This window comes from Gallinula chloropus, assembly GCF_964237585.1.
Source record: "Gallinula chloropus genome assembly, chromosome: 2".
Lineage (NCBI taxonomy): Eukaryota > Metazoa > Chordata > Aves > Gruiformes > Rallidae > Gallinula > Gallinula chloropus.
Genome location: NC_140086.1, coordinates 158283473 through 158299818, shown reverse-complemented (window position 1 = coordinate 158299818; position 16346 = coordinate 158283473). Strand labels below are relative to the sequence as shown.

At 46.2% G+C, this 16346-nt stretch overlaps 1 protein-coding gene across 2 annotated transcripts in view; it reads left to right on the top strand.

Annotated features, from left to right (window-relative positions):
• OXSR1 (oxidative stress responsive kinase 1) overlaps window positions 1-16346 on the top strand; it is a gene marked incomplete at its 5' end in the record, with an annotated part of 103999 nt that overhangs the window by 58015 nt on the left and 29638 nt on the right. For both annotated transcript variants that reach the window (XM_084280147.1, XM_084280148.1), the window contains one exon: window positions 5395-5450. In XM_084280147.1, the coding sequence (XP_084136273.1) occupies window positions 5395-5450 (56 nt within the window). The remainder of the gene's footprint in view (window positions 1-5394; window positions 5451-16346) is intronic.

Here is a 16346-nt window from a genome sequence, read left to right as displayed (position 1 = left end):
AGCGAAGGCGTAATGGGGCTTATCTCCCTTTTGCCCTTCCTGTGCCAGTTCCCCCTCAGTGCTAGGCTACAGAAGTGTCCTTGATGTCACTTGTGTCACGGTTGCAGTGGCTTTAACACGTTGTCCTAGCTGTTGCTCCCAGTGTAGACTTCTGAACACAAGCCAAGCGAATCCTTTTTGATTTCCAAACAATATTAAGAGGCTTGTTTAAAAAGCAATAACTTAACATGCCTCATTGCTTTTCGTACAAACATCGGTTCTTTTAAGTCTGTAGTCAGAAGTTTTATTGCATGAGGCAGGATTGTGGAGTTGTGGGTGGTTGTTGGTCATAGACTCATAGAATGAGTAAGGTTGGAAGGGACCTTTAAAGGGCATCTAGTCCAACCGCCCTGCAGTGAGCAGGGACATCTTCACTAGATCAGGTTGCTCAGCTCCATCAAGCCTGATCTTTAATATATGTAGGGATGGAGTCTCCACCACCTCTCTGGGCAACCTGTGCCAGTGATTACCACCCTCAGAGTGAAGAACTTTTTCCTACTATCCAACCTAAATCTCCCCTTCTCTAGTTTAAAACCATCACTCCTTGTCCTGCTGCTCCATGGCCTCGTGAACAGTTCTTCCCCAGGTTTCTTACAGGCATCTTTCATGAATTAGAAGGCCACTATAAGGTCCCCGTGGAGCCTTCTCTTCTCCAGGCTGAGCCTGTCTTCATAGGAGAGGTGCTCCAACCTTTGGACCATTTTTGTGTCCCTCCTCTGGATGTGCTCCAACAGGTCCATGTCCTCCTTGTGCTGAGGGCTCCAAAGCTGGACACAGTACTCAAGGTGAGGTCTCACCAGAGTGGTGCAGAGGGACAGAATCCCCTCTTTCAATCTGCTGGCCACACTTCTGGTGATGCAGCCCGGGATGCAGTTGGCTTTCTGGGCTGCAGATGCAAATTGGTGGCTCATGTTCAGATAATACTGCTCTCCATTGTAGTCCAGCAAGTCTTGCTTTTTCCCTTAATGTTGTCACTACAAGGACTGAGGGCGATGGATAAGGGTAGGTCTGAGCATTTAGGACTTGTGTAGGCTTTTTACAGTGGGAACAAGCCTGTGGTTTGCCCCCATCTTGTTGAAAAATGGGGGGGTGGGGTGGGAACACTGGACATGAAACTGGGGAGCATCTTATCATTGCTCTCCTGCGCTCCCAAGTCTACAGTAGCTGGATGCTCAGTTGTAATTCTGTTGGGTTGCAGATCAGTTCTGGTTATATAACATCTAATGCCTATGGCCCAGCCCTAACCTGGAGGCGTTAATGTGATGTAACTGGTACGTTAGCTTTTGGTCAAACTGGGAAGTTAAACCAGTTTGGAATGCAGATGAGGAGGGATTTCTGCCCTGCTGCGAAACCTTTCAAGGCTGATGTGGAGGATCCAGCTTTGCACTGGAGTGAGTCCAAACCTCTCTTCACACTCTGGTTGTGAAGTATGAGGTAAATAAAAACCACAATCATTATCTTGTGGAAGGGTTCTGGGAGGCTTTAGAAGAGAGGAAGGTGATGGCTACAGACCACGAATGTCCAGAATAACAGTAGTGATTGTTAAGCTACTGGCAAGAAAGAGTTTGCTCCTTATGTAACATCATTTAAAATGCAGTATAATTACTGTTTACACTACAGCCTAAAGCTGCTTCCTGTTCCCAGTACAGTAATTATGCCAGAGGCACATGTTTTATTCCCAATGTATCAGCCCAGGATATGGTCATTACCACATTAATAGGAAGTGCCTTCAAATGGTTACGCCTGGCAATAACCATATCCTGGAGTAACAAACTTCTCACCAGTCAACTTGCAAGTTTTAGAAGCATCTTCTGAGGAGAATAAACAGGAAAGCACCGTTCTTCTCTTCCCTGCCCAGTACTACCAGTGACACCAGCATACGTTCACCCAGTATTAGTGTTGCTTGGTGTTCACCTGGCGCTGTTTCAGCATGTGACATGATGCCAACGCGCTGGGTTGAGGAGTGGGAAAGCTGGAACTTGCCTTTTTAGCACAGTAACTCCAAAACAGAGTCTGTGTCCCCAAACAGCTTGCTGCCCATCTGATGTGCTGCTCTGGGGTGGAGTATATACCAGGCTTGGGGGTGAGTAATGGCCTTTCCAGGGAGTTTGGTCACCAGAAGGAAATGCCACATCAAGTGGTGATTTAATTCTGCAGCTTAACTGGGATATTTGGCAGTGGGCTGTTGTTGGCCTCCTGGCTTTCTTATTGTAGCAACAACTTGTTTTAATTTCTTGAATCAGCTTGAAGCACCATATTTACTGACTTTTGTTTCCAATGAGACAATATGCAATTTTTAATTAATCCAAGCTGAAGTTAAAAAGAAAACAAGTCTCTGTTGGAGTGTCTTAAGGGACTAGAGTCCTCTGACTCTTCTTCCCCGTGGGATTTAATTTGAGTGTCTGTTTTGCTGCTTTTTGTGCTCCAGCCCTGTCCAGTTTGCTGTTATAGTAAGATGCTCTGGTCCTGCTTTGTGTTGCTCCATCAGTAAAACCTGCCTGAGGTTTTTTTTGGACTCTGAAGCACACGGTAGCTGAGACTTCATCCTCAGTTCTGCTTACAAACTTCCCTGGCACTTCCTTCGTTGTTGGGTGTGCTCTGCTTTGGCTCCCTGAGCTCCACATGCTGTGAAGCCATCGGGGGAAGTTTGGAAAGGCTGTACAGTACCATATGGCCCAGCTTACTGGGAAAACACTCCTGGGCTACTTGGAGTAAGGTGGAAGAGGCAACGACTGTTACTTGCATCCATGTTCAGTAAGAACAATTACTTCACAGGCAACCTCTGGGCATGCTGTTGCTTTCCCATGACCTGGAACTCACAGGCAACTTTGAACGGGCTTCACGCATCCTGGCTTTGTGGAAGAACCAACTGTCTGGATAGATGTTTCCAGTAGGATTGGAATGTTTCCTGAACATCCATTGTTCCCTCTGAATGAGTGCTGGTGCGAGGGGGGTTTCCTGGAGATGGCCATGCCTGTGCCAAGCGCAGTTGGTGCTGTGTGAGCCAGATCCTTACCTAGGAGCACTGGGACAGGCTGCCCAGGGGGGTTGTGGAGTCTCCTTCTCTGGAGATATTCTAACCTGTATGGACACCAACCTGTGTGACCTGTCCTAGGGACCCTGTTTTGGCAGAGGGGTTGGACTCAATGATCTCTGGAGGGTCCCTTCCAACCCCTATGATTCTGTGAAGCAGCAGATTTGGGCGCTGTGCCCTCATGGCACCACACGTTTATGGGGTTGGGTCCCAAAGGCAGCATCTACCTAAATTTGGCAAGGAGCTTTTCTGTTCCTGCACTACTGTGGACTGCAGACTCTGTGGGAGTGCAGGGGTTAGTCAGGGGTGTATCTTGTGGTGATTAACTCTCTGCAACTCCAGTTGTAGTAGATTTGGATGATGGATGCTGGGGGGGGGCGGGGGAGGAGTGTAGTGTAACTGTTTATTTAATCCCTTCAGGTCCCTCTGTCTCCTTAAGTCTCCATCCTCTACAGTGCTGATACTTTCTTGTCTGCAGTGGCTCTAGCTGTTAATTGCAGGAAGAAAACAGAATAATGATTTTTGGGGGGAAAGCTGATTCCCTCCACAATGTGTGTTCATGTGTTTGGCCAAGGTAAAATGAGCAGGGCTGGAGCTGACTGGCAGTGATTGTTTTATCTGCTTATTCCAACGTTGCTGTCACAGTGTCTTACTGCTGTGACTGCCATTCTGGTGCTAAGTTAGCTTCTCAAGGCTGTCTCATCATACACCTTCAATGTTTCCATATACATCTATCCAAGTGGTCTCAATTCTTAAAGCAAATTAGGAATTTCCTCTACTTGCTCTTACGCTTGTGCCTCAGACAGGGATTGAGCTCCAAGATGGTCACTGCTAGCAAGAGGGGTACATTGGGCAGGACTCGTTTGAGGGCTGAAGGCTGCTCTCAGCCATGGTTTGCTGTTAAAGTAACCTTTAGTGGGACTGTCTGTGTTGACTCTTTGTTCTGCTGTATGCTAGGGGAAAGCTTGGCCATGCCAATGCCCTACATGGGGTGTTGGGAAGAATCTAACAAATGCTGAAGCTGGAGAGGATGTGTTTAAATTATCCTGGTCTGGAACTGGCAGTGGCCCAGGCTCTTCTTCAGAAGAGCAAAGCCAGGAAGGACATTGCCAGAGCTCTTCAGCCAGGTCATCATGCCAGTTCTGTTCTCATGATGCACAAGGGAGGAGAGAAAAAATAGCTTTTGACTTTTTGTGTGTGAAAGGATTTTGAATGTTTGTGAAAGGCATTTGAGAGAGACAATCTGCTTGTTCTGTCCTTTTTTCTCTCCTTTTCTTCTTCTGCCTTCCATGCAGGTTGTTGTCCTTAAGGTGAGGTGTGTTGTGAATCGCTGTCTATTCACTGGCATCCATTCTCCAGGCAGCTGCTTTGCTCAAAGCCTTTCTTAAGACAGCACCTGCCTGTGCCAGATCCAGGTCAGCATGGTTTCCTAGCTGGTGCAAGCCTAGCAGCCATGCTGATGGACACAGGTGACAGCTAGAAAGGTCCTTCTCTTGGTTTGCCTGGGGAGCAGCCTGTGAAAATCAGCTGTAAGGGTTCAAATCCGATTTGGAATGAAAGTTGTATTCCCCTTGAGGATGGAGAGCCTAAGAAACCAGAGCTTTTTTTAGGGTAGAAAGGGGATGGTACAGTAATTTTCACAACACATTCTGGATGTTCCTGTGTGTTTGTTGACTTTGGTTGGGACTTTCTTCACTCACGTTGAGACTTGGGAGGAAGGTTGAGTGGCCCTGCTTCCCCCTTCTCGCTGTCTGTCATACCAGCTCTGCTCACCTGACCCTTGGTAACATGGTCCAGGTCATTAAGCCACAAGGGAAGATGTTTTTCAGCTGTCTGGGTTTTCAGCAGTATGTAGGGCTACACTGACTTCCTGAGGAAGCACATGAACTCTTCCAGGGCAAGAGATGAAAGCCTGGGACAGAGAAGGATGCGTTTGGCAGTAGTGAGACTCGACCAACTCACTGTCTCTTGAAGTCTCCCCACAGAGTGCTAGGCTCTGTTCTCATGTTTTTAGCTACCTTAACCCAGGACAAACCACTTTCCTTGTGGTTTTGACGGTACCTTCTGATAAGTGTTTCAGTTTATTTCTTTCCTGTGCACAGAACTTAAAGCTGCAAGCTAGAAATCAGACAAATACCACTTCATGTCTGTCTACCAAAGATACAATTGGTGTTAAGTCCCTACTGGTTTTTCCATGATTGGAAGCAGGAGGTGCTAATATAGGAAAGAGAATATAAGTAATAATAACCTTCTAATGTATTTTTGTTGGTTGAAGGAAAGATTTAATGACTTCCACTTATTGTTGCTTTATCTTTCTGCAGGGATGTGAAAGCAGGAAATATTCTACTTGGAGAAGATGGCTCGGTGCAAATTGCAGGTAACTTTGCTAGTAGCTTTGAAGGAACTTTAGGTGTAACTGTGGATCCAGAGAGATGGTTTGGTGATGGTAAATAGACTTAGATAAAAACATTAGCTTCAAGAGACTGCACAGTTCTTAAAACAAATAAAGCAACACCAAAAACTCCACCAATAAACAAATCACAAACCAAAACAACAACAAAAAGCCCCAACCCAGAGTTTATTACATCCTGGAATGATGATAATCGGCTTGAATAAATCCTTTGACTGTAAAGTCCTCAGAATCAGTAGATTAGATAAAATTCTCAGCATAAGGTAGTCAGATTATTAAAACTGCAAGCTCATGGGTGTGGAAGTGGACTGCACAGACCTCACTGCTTCGTCAGTGTGTAAGGTGGTTTTAAAAGGACTGTGGTGAGCAGTGGATACATTAATCAGAAGGAAATTGGTATGTCTGGTAAGTAACTTGCAACTTTGCCTTAACCAAAGATCTGCTGGTCAAACTGCTCGTGTGGGTGCTCCCTCATCCACTTCAGTGGAACTGAATGGTGGGGTGCCTGTGTAACTGGCTGCCCCAACCCAGCCCAAACTGGGGTTGAGAGAGTTTAGGCTGTGAGAGTTGGTGTTGTTCAGCCTGAAGAAGAGAAGGCTCTGGGGGGAACCTTATAGCTGACTCCCAATCCCTGAAAGGTGCCTACAAGAAAGCTGGGGAAGAACTGTTCATGAGGTCATGGAACACCAGGACAAGGAGTGATGGTTTTAAACTAGAGAAGGGGAGATTTAGGTTGGATATTAGGAAAAAATTCTTCACTCTGAGGGTGGTAGATCACTGGCACAGGTTGCCCAGAGAGGTAGGGGAAGCCCCATCCCTGGAAGTATTTAAGGCTAGGTTGGATGAGGTTTTGGACAACCTGATCTAGTGAGGGATGTCCCTGCTCATGGCAGAGGGGTTGGAACTAGATGATCTTTGATGTCCCTCCCCACCCAGACCATTCTATGATTCTGTGATGGGGCTCTGAGCAACCTGGTCTAGTGAAGATGTCCCTGCTTACTGCAGGGGGTTGGACTAGATGGCATTTAAAGGTCCATTCCAACCTAACACCTTCTATGATTCTGTGAACAAGTCTTGGAAGTAGTTGTGCAAGCTGAGGGACAGGGTGGGGAAGACTCTGCTCTCCTGTGCATCTTGTGGTACCTTTCCAGTCCTTGTGCTGCCTCTGGCTGGAGCACAGAGCTTGCATCTGGTCCTGCCATCTCAGCAAGCATCCTTGTTTAACTATTTCACTCCTGTATTTAACTAGAAAGAGCCCTATCTGTTTATGCTAAGTTACCTTGTCTCTTTTTAGTGCCCTGTTGTGCCAGTGGAGGCAGAGCAGTGGGTCAGGCCAGTCTGTGGGGGGTAAGGGACAGGGCTGTGTGGCCGTGCCACAGTGACTGTCACGTCAGGGAGAAGCGTGTGTTGGCCTGGGTTTGGGGCTTGGAATGAAAAGCATAGATTTTCCATCAGGAGGCAGAAGGCATTGCAGTGCCCAGTTCTTAACAGGTAGTTCTTGTCCCTCAGCAGAAGGCAGTAAGCCTGTTTACAGAAGAGCACAGCAGCTAAAATACAAGACTTGTGTTTAAAACCTGAAGTTGCTCTGGTTTGCCTTTTAAGTCTCCCAGTGCTCTTAACTCCTGCTGTTATATATCTAATGAGGTGTAAATAATTCAGCCCTTGTGGCAGCTGATGGAAGGCAAGGTGTGGCTCCTAAAATGCTCAAAGGACCAAACTTCATCCAGTAAAATCCTACTTTCTTTTTTCCATAATGGGGCCAAGATGCAACATTCTGGATTTGTTGTATGGAGGTTTAGATGATGTTCAGGGAGAGGCTGCAAATAGCTGTTGCATTAGAGCAGTGTGCTGATGTTTCTGCCAGCCTGGCAGAAACCTGCTCGTTTCTCTCCCATGAGGATGCCAGGATTTGGCTGCTTTTTTTAAGGCTCACTGGTCATAGGTACCTGTGCACATATTTTTGTCTGCTTGAGTAACTTTGAGTTGGGAAATAATTCTAATAGTTTAATGAAAACCACTTGCTTAGCTCATACTTGAGAGCAGCCCTGCTGAGAAGGACCTGGGTGTCACAGTGGATGAGAAACTTAACATGAGTCGGCAGTGTGATCTTGCAGCTGGGAAGGGCAATGGGATGCTGGGCTCCATCAGCAGAGGGGTGGCCAGCAGGGACAGGGAGGTGACTGTCCCTCTCTACTCTGCCCTTGTGAGGCCCCAGCTGGAATCCCCTGTCCAGAGCTGGGGCCCCCGATACCAGAAAGATGTGGAACTGTTGGAGAGGGTTCAGAGGAGGCCACGAAGATGATTAGAGGGCTGGAGCACCTCCCCTGTGAAGAGAGGCTGGGGCAGCTGGGCTTGTTCAGCCTGGAGAAGAGAAGGCTGATGGGGGACCTCACTGCAGCCTTCCAGTCCCTGAAGGGAGCAGAGAAACAGGAGGGGAATCAACTCTTTAAAAGGGTAGATAATGGCAGGACAGGGGAAAATGGATTGAAGCTGAAGGAGGAAAGGTTTAAATTAGATAGTAGGGGGAAGCTCTTCACAGTGAGAGTGGTGAGGGGCTGGAACAGGCTGCCCAGAGAGGTGGTGGATGGCATGCCTCTGGAAGTGTTCAAGGCCAGGTTGGGTGGGGCCCTGGGCAGCCTTGTGTAGCTCCAGGCTTGGAGGTTGGTGTCCCTACCTGTGTCAGGGGGGTTGGAGCTCTGTGATCCTTTGGGTCCCTTCCAACCCAGACCAGTCTATGATTCTGTCATACGAGTTTCAGAGGATTTATTTTACCTGTGACCTGTAGATGCCTCCCTGGACTGAGCTCTCTCCTAGTGGCGTATCCATGCGCCGTTTAATGATGGAATCCACCTCTCTGCATGTCCTGCGGAAGCAGCGTTGCGAGATGGGCAAAGTTCCCTCTTTAAAAACCCCATAACTTTTTCACAAGCCACTGCTGAGCATCTAAACTCAACTTTAAGGTCAGCAAGTTCAATGCAGGGGCAGGAAGCTCCTTCCTTTCTTCAAAGGTGGCTGGTGACTTGAAAGAAACTAAAATTAGTGAATGACTGAATAACTAGAGAAGACCCTGCCATAGTTGTAATGTGAGGTTTTGTTTTCTGTGAGAAGTTCTGACACTTAAGTTTCTTTTCCTCTTGACCCAGGATGAAATAGCCAAATTTCTCTTGAATTTTTTGGGGAGGAAAAAATGTTGGAAGGAAACCAAACCAAATATAGCGAGTTCTGTTTCAGCAAGATCAAAGCATTTGCCTTTGACAATAATACTAATGCACATTATGAATAACTCTGTTGATCCTTGAGTGCTTCAGTTATCAGCTGGATGACATCACTGCGTTCCCATGAAACAAATGTGTTTAAGTTTCGCTGGAAAGTTAACACCAGAGGTGGAGTTTGGAAAGAAAAGGTCGATCAGCTGCAGAATGAAGCCGGAGGGTTAGAGGGAATGGGCAGCTCCCTTGAAGGAGCTGGTTTGGTGGCATGAAAAAATGCAAATAGTGTAGAAGGAAAGAATAATTTCAATTCTTTGGTAATGATTCCTTTCCCATTTTGCCATCCCACTATCAAAATGTTAAGGTCTTTTTCAGTGTTTGGTCTTCACAACTTTCTCTTCCTGTGTGTTTCATAGATTCACAAGGTTGGAAAAGACCTTTGAGATCATCAAGTCCAGCCGTTCCCATCCTATGTTAAACCATATCCCTAAGTACCTCATCTACCCTTTCTTTACACACATCCAGGGACGGTGACTCAACCACCAGCTTCCTATTGCTTGACACAATTTATGTCTCTTGTCTTAAAAGAAATGTAAATCCTAAGTGTAAATATAAGGAATGCAAATCTCAAACTGGAAGTAATTCTTTGGGGAAAAAAAAACAAACCATAGGTCATCTTTGATGTTTATTTAAAAAAAAAAAAGTGCTCATTGTTATTGTGGAGGAACCCCAACTGCTGGGCTGTGCCTCCACATTCATTGACAGCAAATTTAATTACTCGGGAACCTTTCACTGTCTGGAAATCTGTAATGACACAGGTAGAACCAGTGAAAACTATTTCACAGAATCATGAGGTTGGAAAAGACCTTTAAGATCACTGAGTCCAACTGTACCTGTCCTCTACTAAACCATATCCCTAAGCACCTCGTTTACCCACCTTTTAAATAAATCCAGGGTCGATGACTCAGCCCCCTCCCTGGGCAGGAGGTGGTCCAATGCCAGACAGCCCTTCTGGTGAAAGATTTCTTCCAGACATCCAATGTGACCCTGCCCTGGCACAGCTTGAGGCCATTACCCCTTGTCCCATCCCCTGTCACCTGGCTGAAGAGACCATCGCCCACCTTTCTACAATGTCCTGTCAGGTAGTTGTAGGTGGTGATAAGGTCTCCCCTCAGCCTCCTCTTCTCCAGGCTAAACACCCCCAGCTCCCTCAGCTGCTCTAAAAGCCTCTTGTTAATTTGGGCTGTGCTGTTAAAGCTGAACAGCAAACCCAGCTTGATGGAGTGTTTCCCAGGTTCTGTTTGTAACTAGGAACTGGAGGCTGTGACCCGGAGGTGAAAGCTGCTGGTAGGAGCACCCTGAGCAGAGGTGGGTGCAGGTACCAGGGTGACGCTGAAGAAATCTGTGAGCTCAGGGGCATTTGCTGCGAGTAGGAATGTTAAAAATGCCTCTACTGGCCTGCACAAACCAGCTCCAGACTCCTCCCCAAGACCTAGAACTTGGTATTTTTACTCACAGCTCTATTTTTAACTGTAGCTCCTTTTCCTTTCAAAATGTGCATCCACTGAACCAAGGCCTAAAACTGCCTTTAACAGATCCAGCTGACCAGCGAGACCTAAACTGCAGGAGCCTGTTTGTGTTGATCTTAACATCTTTTTTTTTCTTTCTTTAATTCTTTTTTTCCTTATCCCCCCCACTACCCCAAGGGTACTGGCTTGGGTTTGTGGCTCAGTCCCAAGTTTTTGGAGCCTGTTACAAGTCAGAGTATCGCTTTCACAGTTTGAAGTTTCCCTGCACGTTGAATTAATCTGTCCTCTGGAGAGAGAGTGACTCTCTCCCAGATACCATTGTTCTGGGCTGCGCTGACGGTGGTTGCAATGTAAATTGAGATAGCAGCATTCTTTTGTGTTCCAGCCTCTCCATGGCAATTATTGTATTTTCTTTTTTTAATCAGAGCATAAAACCTCTTTGCCCTGGCATTTATTAGCTCCCTGGAGGCTAAAAGCTGCATGGGTAAAAACACACTTTGTCAACATAAACTATGTCGGCACCAATATCGCTGCATAGACCAGAAGACTTCTCCAAGTAAGCTTTATATTCTTCAGTTTATTTAACTCTGCAGAACCTATACATTATTGAAGTGAGAGTCTTAATGGACTGGAAAGGGATGGGAAAGGTATGGAGGCTGTTGAGGGGACCTCTCCCAGGGTGGATGAGACTTGGTACGAACTGTGCTGCAGCCATGGCACGGCATTAACACCCCACTGAGACTGGGTGCTGACTAACTCCTTTCCTTTGGTTCCCTCCCCCCAGTTTTATCCATTGGGCCCCTCATTATAAGAAAGACATCGAGGCCCTGAATGTGTCCAGAGAAGGGCAACCAGGCTGGGGAAGGGGCTGGAGGGCAAATCCTATGAGGAGCAGAGCAGATGAGGGAGCTGGGGATGTTTAGCCTGGAGGAGGCTGAGAGGAGACCTTATCACTGCTTACAACTACCTGAGAGAAGGGTGTAGAGAGGTGGGCAATGGTCTCTTCAGCCAGGTGACTGGAGACAGGACAAGGGGAAATGGCACAAAGCTGCACCAGGGCAGGGTCAGATCAAATGTTAGGAAAAAATTACTCACTGAAAAGGGTTATCGGGCACTGGAACAGGCTGCCCAGGGAGGGGGTTGAGTCACTCACCCTGGATGTGTTTAACAGACGGGTTGATGAAGTGCTCAGGGATATGGTTTAGCATAGAACAGGAACAGTTGGGCTTGATGACCTCAAAGGTCTTTTCCAACCTTGTGATTCTGTGTGATACTAAATAACACTGTCACCCACCCTTCCATGGTTGAATGTGAAGAAGCAAGGGTCTGCTGAAGGCTGAAAGGCACCCGTCCCTCCACGTGTGGGGCTTTTCTTTTGCAGGGACAATAACACAGTATCTTCAGGTTATAAAACCAGTTGGTATTGTTACCATGTGCTCCAGGAGGCACACAGCCTGCCTGCTCTGTCCGGGCAAGCCGGGTCACCAAGGGCTTGAAGTAGATTGAGATTTCACGAAGTTGTTCAGGACTTGCTAATTGATACTGGGCAAATTGCCTAACCCCTTCTCTCTTTATCTATTTATAAAATGGGGATAGCTAAGGCCAGGCAAAACTTGTGTAACTGAATTTGTGTAACTTTCCACAAATCCATGCCAGCTTGTCACCGGTTCGCTGTGTTCCTGACTGCTCTTAATTCATTGTACTAAAATAGCGCTCTACATAAACATCCAGCTATGATGCAGGCAGTGTCATTCCCCCACTTCCCCTTAGGAAACTCAAACTTTGGGAGATTAAATTGCTTTAACAAGGGGCAAGGCACGAATTTCACTTGGGGAGAGGAGTACCAGTTGCGGGGCTGCCTTGAGCAGCTGGTGGTGTGTCGCTGACACCTTTGAGCATCTTCTCCCTTACAAAAAAGGGGCATAAGTATTTTACTTTGTGGTTGGTGGAGAGTTTTGGTGCCTCTCCTGCAGCAGCATGATGTGATGTAACTTAGTCTTTGTGATGCTTGCGATATCTGCGTTTCCTGAAGAGATGTTGCACGGCAGGCTGAGTTGGGGTTTTTCAGCCTGGAGAAGAGAAGGCTTTGGGGGAACCTTACAGTGGCCTTCCAATACCTAAAGGGGGCTTACAGGAAAGCTGGGGAGGGACTTCTTAGAAGGGCAGGTAGTGATAGGGTGAGGGGGGAATGGTGTTAAATTGGAAGGGGTTAGGTTTAGATTGGGTATTAGGAGGAGATTCTTTACCATGAGGGTGGGGAGGCACTGGCACAAGTTTCCCAGAGCAGCTGTGGCTGCCTGGCAGTGTTCAAGTCCAGGCTGGATGGGGCTTTGAGCAACCTGGGCTAGTGCAGGGTGTCCCTACCCATGGCAGGGCAGTTTGAACTTGATGATCTTTAAGGTCCTTTCCAGCCCAAACCAGTCTGTGATTCTGTGCGTGATTCTGTTTGGTTGTTGAAGACACTTGAGAACTTCTCCAAGGCTGGTGGTTTCACCCAGCCCAGGCCCTGTCATCCTTAAATTACTTTGTGCCCTATCAGCATATCTTTATTAGCACGCTGCTGGGCCTTGGTGTCAGATGTGATCTTTACATTTTATGCATCTTTTATGTTCCTTGTTGTTATTGCAAAAAGCCTGAACTTGTGATGCCTCTAAAAACAAAGCTGCTGTTCTGCATGGGGATTGATTTGAAATATCTGTGACTGTAGAGGTCTACCTTTCCAAAGGGTTTATTTGCAGAACAAGCATGTATTTATAGATGCAATACCACTGTATAACCAGATAGTCTTTAAAGGAAAGATGGTTTTGGTTCTTGTACTTCCCTAATCTTCATTTTCATCAGTGGCTTACCACCCCACCATGTTCTCAGCACCGTACTGCTCTTTACCACTGCTTTCTTCCTCCTGTTCTTGCCAGGCTTGATTTCATCTTCAGTGCTGTAAAAGCTGTGAGGTTTGCAGAAAAACACTAAGTACAGCTGCAGGTAGTTTCTGATGGTGAAAAACTGAACCAGAGAGAAGGTGACTAGTGGAAAAACCCCCACTTAGTGCTGGCTGCTGAAATCCTTCTGGTTTTGCTCGAGGAGGGATACCATCTTGGCTAGGCAAGGTTAAAACCAGATCTGAATGATTTGAAGTCAAATTGGTTTATTCAGTTGTTCTGTCTCCATCAAAGGTGGGAACTGATGCCTTAGGGTCTGATCCAAACCCACCATGTTTTGTAGGAGGCTTTCTGATGTCAGTAGGTGTTGGTCCTGGCTCCCAACCAGCACACAGTTGTCTTTTCCTTGTGGTACCTACCTGCAGTAGCAGGTACTCGAGCTTTTTTAGGGTTAAGGTAATGTTATGATATGAGACAGCAAGAGAGAGACGATTTTTAACAGCTGACTTCTAGTTTTGAAGGAAACTATCTAAGATACTGTGTAAATGTCTTGCTAAAATACAGAGCAGCACTGGTGCATGTTGTGGGGTGGTTCTGCCACAGTGTTCTTGTGTTGGTGAGTTGTTTAAACTGGTTGTTTGCTTATGCAGCACAGAACAGTAAAAGGAGATTTTTTTTCCTTTCAGCTTTTGCATTTCCAGAGTGGACAGAATAATTTTCAAGTTTAACAACTTGGATACCTTAATGCCTGATTCCATGGGGGTGTTTTAAACAGTAGCTGGAACTTCATTGCCACCACAGTTTGTTTGGTAGGGTATGTGGTTCGCAACACATGTTTCTACTGAAAAAGGCAAAACTGGCTGTTTTATTTTGCAGAGCCTGCATCAGCAGAATTGGCATTTCCATTCTGGATTGGTTTTGCTGTGATATGAAAGTCTGGAGATGGATATTTTATTATTTGTTTTTTAAGAAGCCTTTGGTTTCTATCACTGAAACAGGGCTGGCAGATGAATCTTTTCTATGTTGCTTCAGAAAAATTACTTTTTTTTTTTTATTAAAAAAAAAGGATCCTTCTGCTCCCATCCAGACATCCTGGAGACTATTATTTGCTAGCTGGCTGCTGGAAGTCTGCAATTTCTGGGCTCCTTTAGGCTATCTGACAGTAGTTTGATTCCCAGCAGTGGCGGTTACTGGTATTGCAAGCCAGGTCCAAACGTTTCCAGTTTCCTCCCTGTTTCTGGCAGCTCAGTCCTTTCCGGTTATCACTGTACTGGGCCAATATAATATAGCACAAGCTGCCAAAGAAAAGAACAAATATAAACACTTTTGAGCTATTGTATCTCTTGAATTTTACGTCTTCCCTGTTTTCTAGAGTTCAATTTGCAATGACCCTACTCCCTTTTAGCCTTTCTGAGGGTGTAGTTAACAGTGGCAGAGAGTATGAGATGCAAAGGGGATGAGATGCAGATCATACCAGTGGCTCAGAAGTAAGAATTGAACCCTCACTTGTGGTTTAGGATTTCATTTTATTGCTTTGTGGATATTTCCTGAGAGCAGGCACATTCTTATCTGAATAGCTGGCACTTGGATAAAGTTAGTAAGATGACATTTGAGGAAACTCTTTCAAAGTCATTCCTTACAGCAGGGTAATGCAGGCTGGTTGTGCCTGTTTTAGCCCACTGGAAATGAGGGAAATTGATTGGAAAAACATTGAATAAATCAGCTATGTAACAGAATATCACTTAATTCCGTTCAAGCTTTCTGCTGACCTCAGATGGCAGATGTAGGGCCACGATTTCCAACTGGAATCCATAAACCCGCGTTTGATGTGAGATGTGGTGAACGCTGTGTAAAGGGCTTGTGCTTTTACTGCTGGAATGCTTTTGCTTTGAATGGCATTTCCTTTACCCTCAAAATGACTGCATGGAAACTTGAGGTAAGATAATATACACAAGTTCAAATACCACACATAATAATGCTGATGGCCCTTGGACAAGCTTCTATTAGCAGTATCTTATTTAAAAGAACTTCTAATTGCCTTTGTGTTTAGAACAATAGATCTTACGAGACTTCCCATAATGAGAAGTAAAAAGTGAGTAACTTTACTCTGAACCTTTTAGGAAGTTTATTCAGTTTCCTGAGAAAAGCAAGGCTGCTGGATATGCACAGGGAAGATCTCAAAGCAAAATCACGTTTGCATAAAGTGGGTTTCCAGAAAATTGCAGGTTGCTGTGCTGGTGGGGGTAGTGATCCATCTAGGGGTGCTGAAACTTCAGGGTTAGCAGGAAGATTGGATTTCTCCAGGAACAGGGAAGAAAACAGGACAGCACGTCTGAAAGAAGCCGAACTGTATCCAGTTCTGGGCTCCCCAGTACAAAAAAGACAGGGATCTCCTGGAAAGAGTCCAGAGGGGGCTACAGAGATGATTAAATGCCTGGAGCATCTCCCCTACAAGGAAAGGCTGAATGAACTGGGGCTGTTAAGCCTTGAGAAGAGAAGAGTGATAGGGGATCTGATCAATGGTTATAAATATCTCAAGTGTGGGAGACAGGGGGAAATAGCCAGCCCCTTCTCAGTGGTCTGTAGGGACAGGACAAGGGGCGATGGCCTCAAGTTGGAGCACAGGAAGTTCCACACCAATATGCAGAAGAACTTTTTCCCAGTGAGGGAGCACTGGGACAGGCTGCCCAGGGGGGTGTGGAGTCTCCTTCTCTGGAGATATTCAAGACCCATCTGGATGCCTCCCTGTGCGACCTGTCCTAGGGACCCTGCTTTGGCAGGGGGGTTGGACTCGATGATCTCTGGAGGTCCCTTCCAACCCCTATGATTGTGTGGTTGTCTGATTCTATGAACCCTGATGATTGGTGTTTGCTGGTGTTTGCTTTTTGCCTTGACGTTTCTGTGCAGTTTTCAGTTACCCATGTCCAGTATTTTAGTGAGCACTAAGTTCCTGTCCTCGGAAGCCTCTAACCTAAGTGAGCCTGAAGCTTTCAGCATCTTATTCTTCTGAGTGAGAACTGCAGTGGTATTTTTCAAATCTTGAAGGAACTGGTGAGAAGGGGCTCATTGCACTACTGGTGTGATGCAGAGGGGAGCTTGGGACTGTCCCCATGTGGATACCATTGCTTGCATCTTAGACAGAGGGCTCTTCTGTTGCAGTTGATTTCTCAGTTAGAATAACATTCTTAAGCCATGGAGTAACTCCATGGCTCCTCTGAGTAAGATTTTAGCATTGGCAGTTCACTG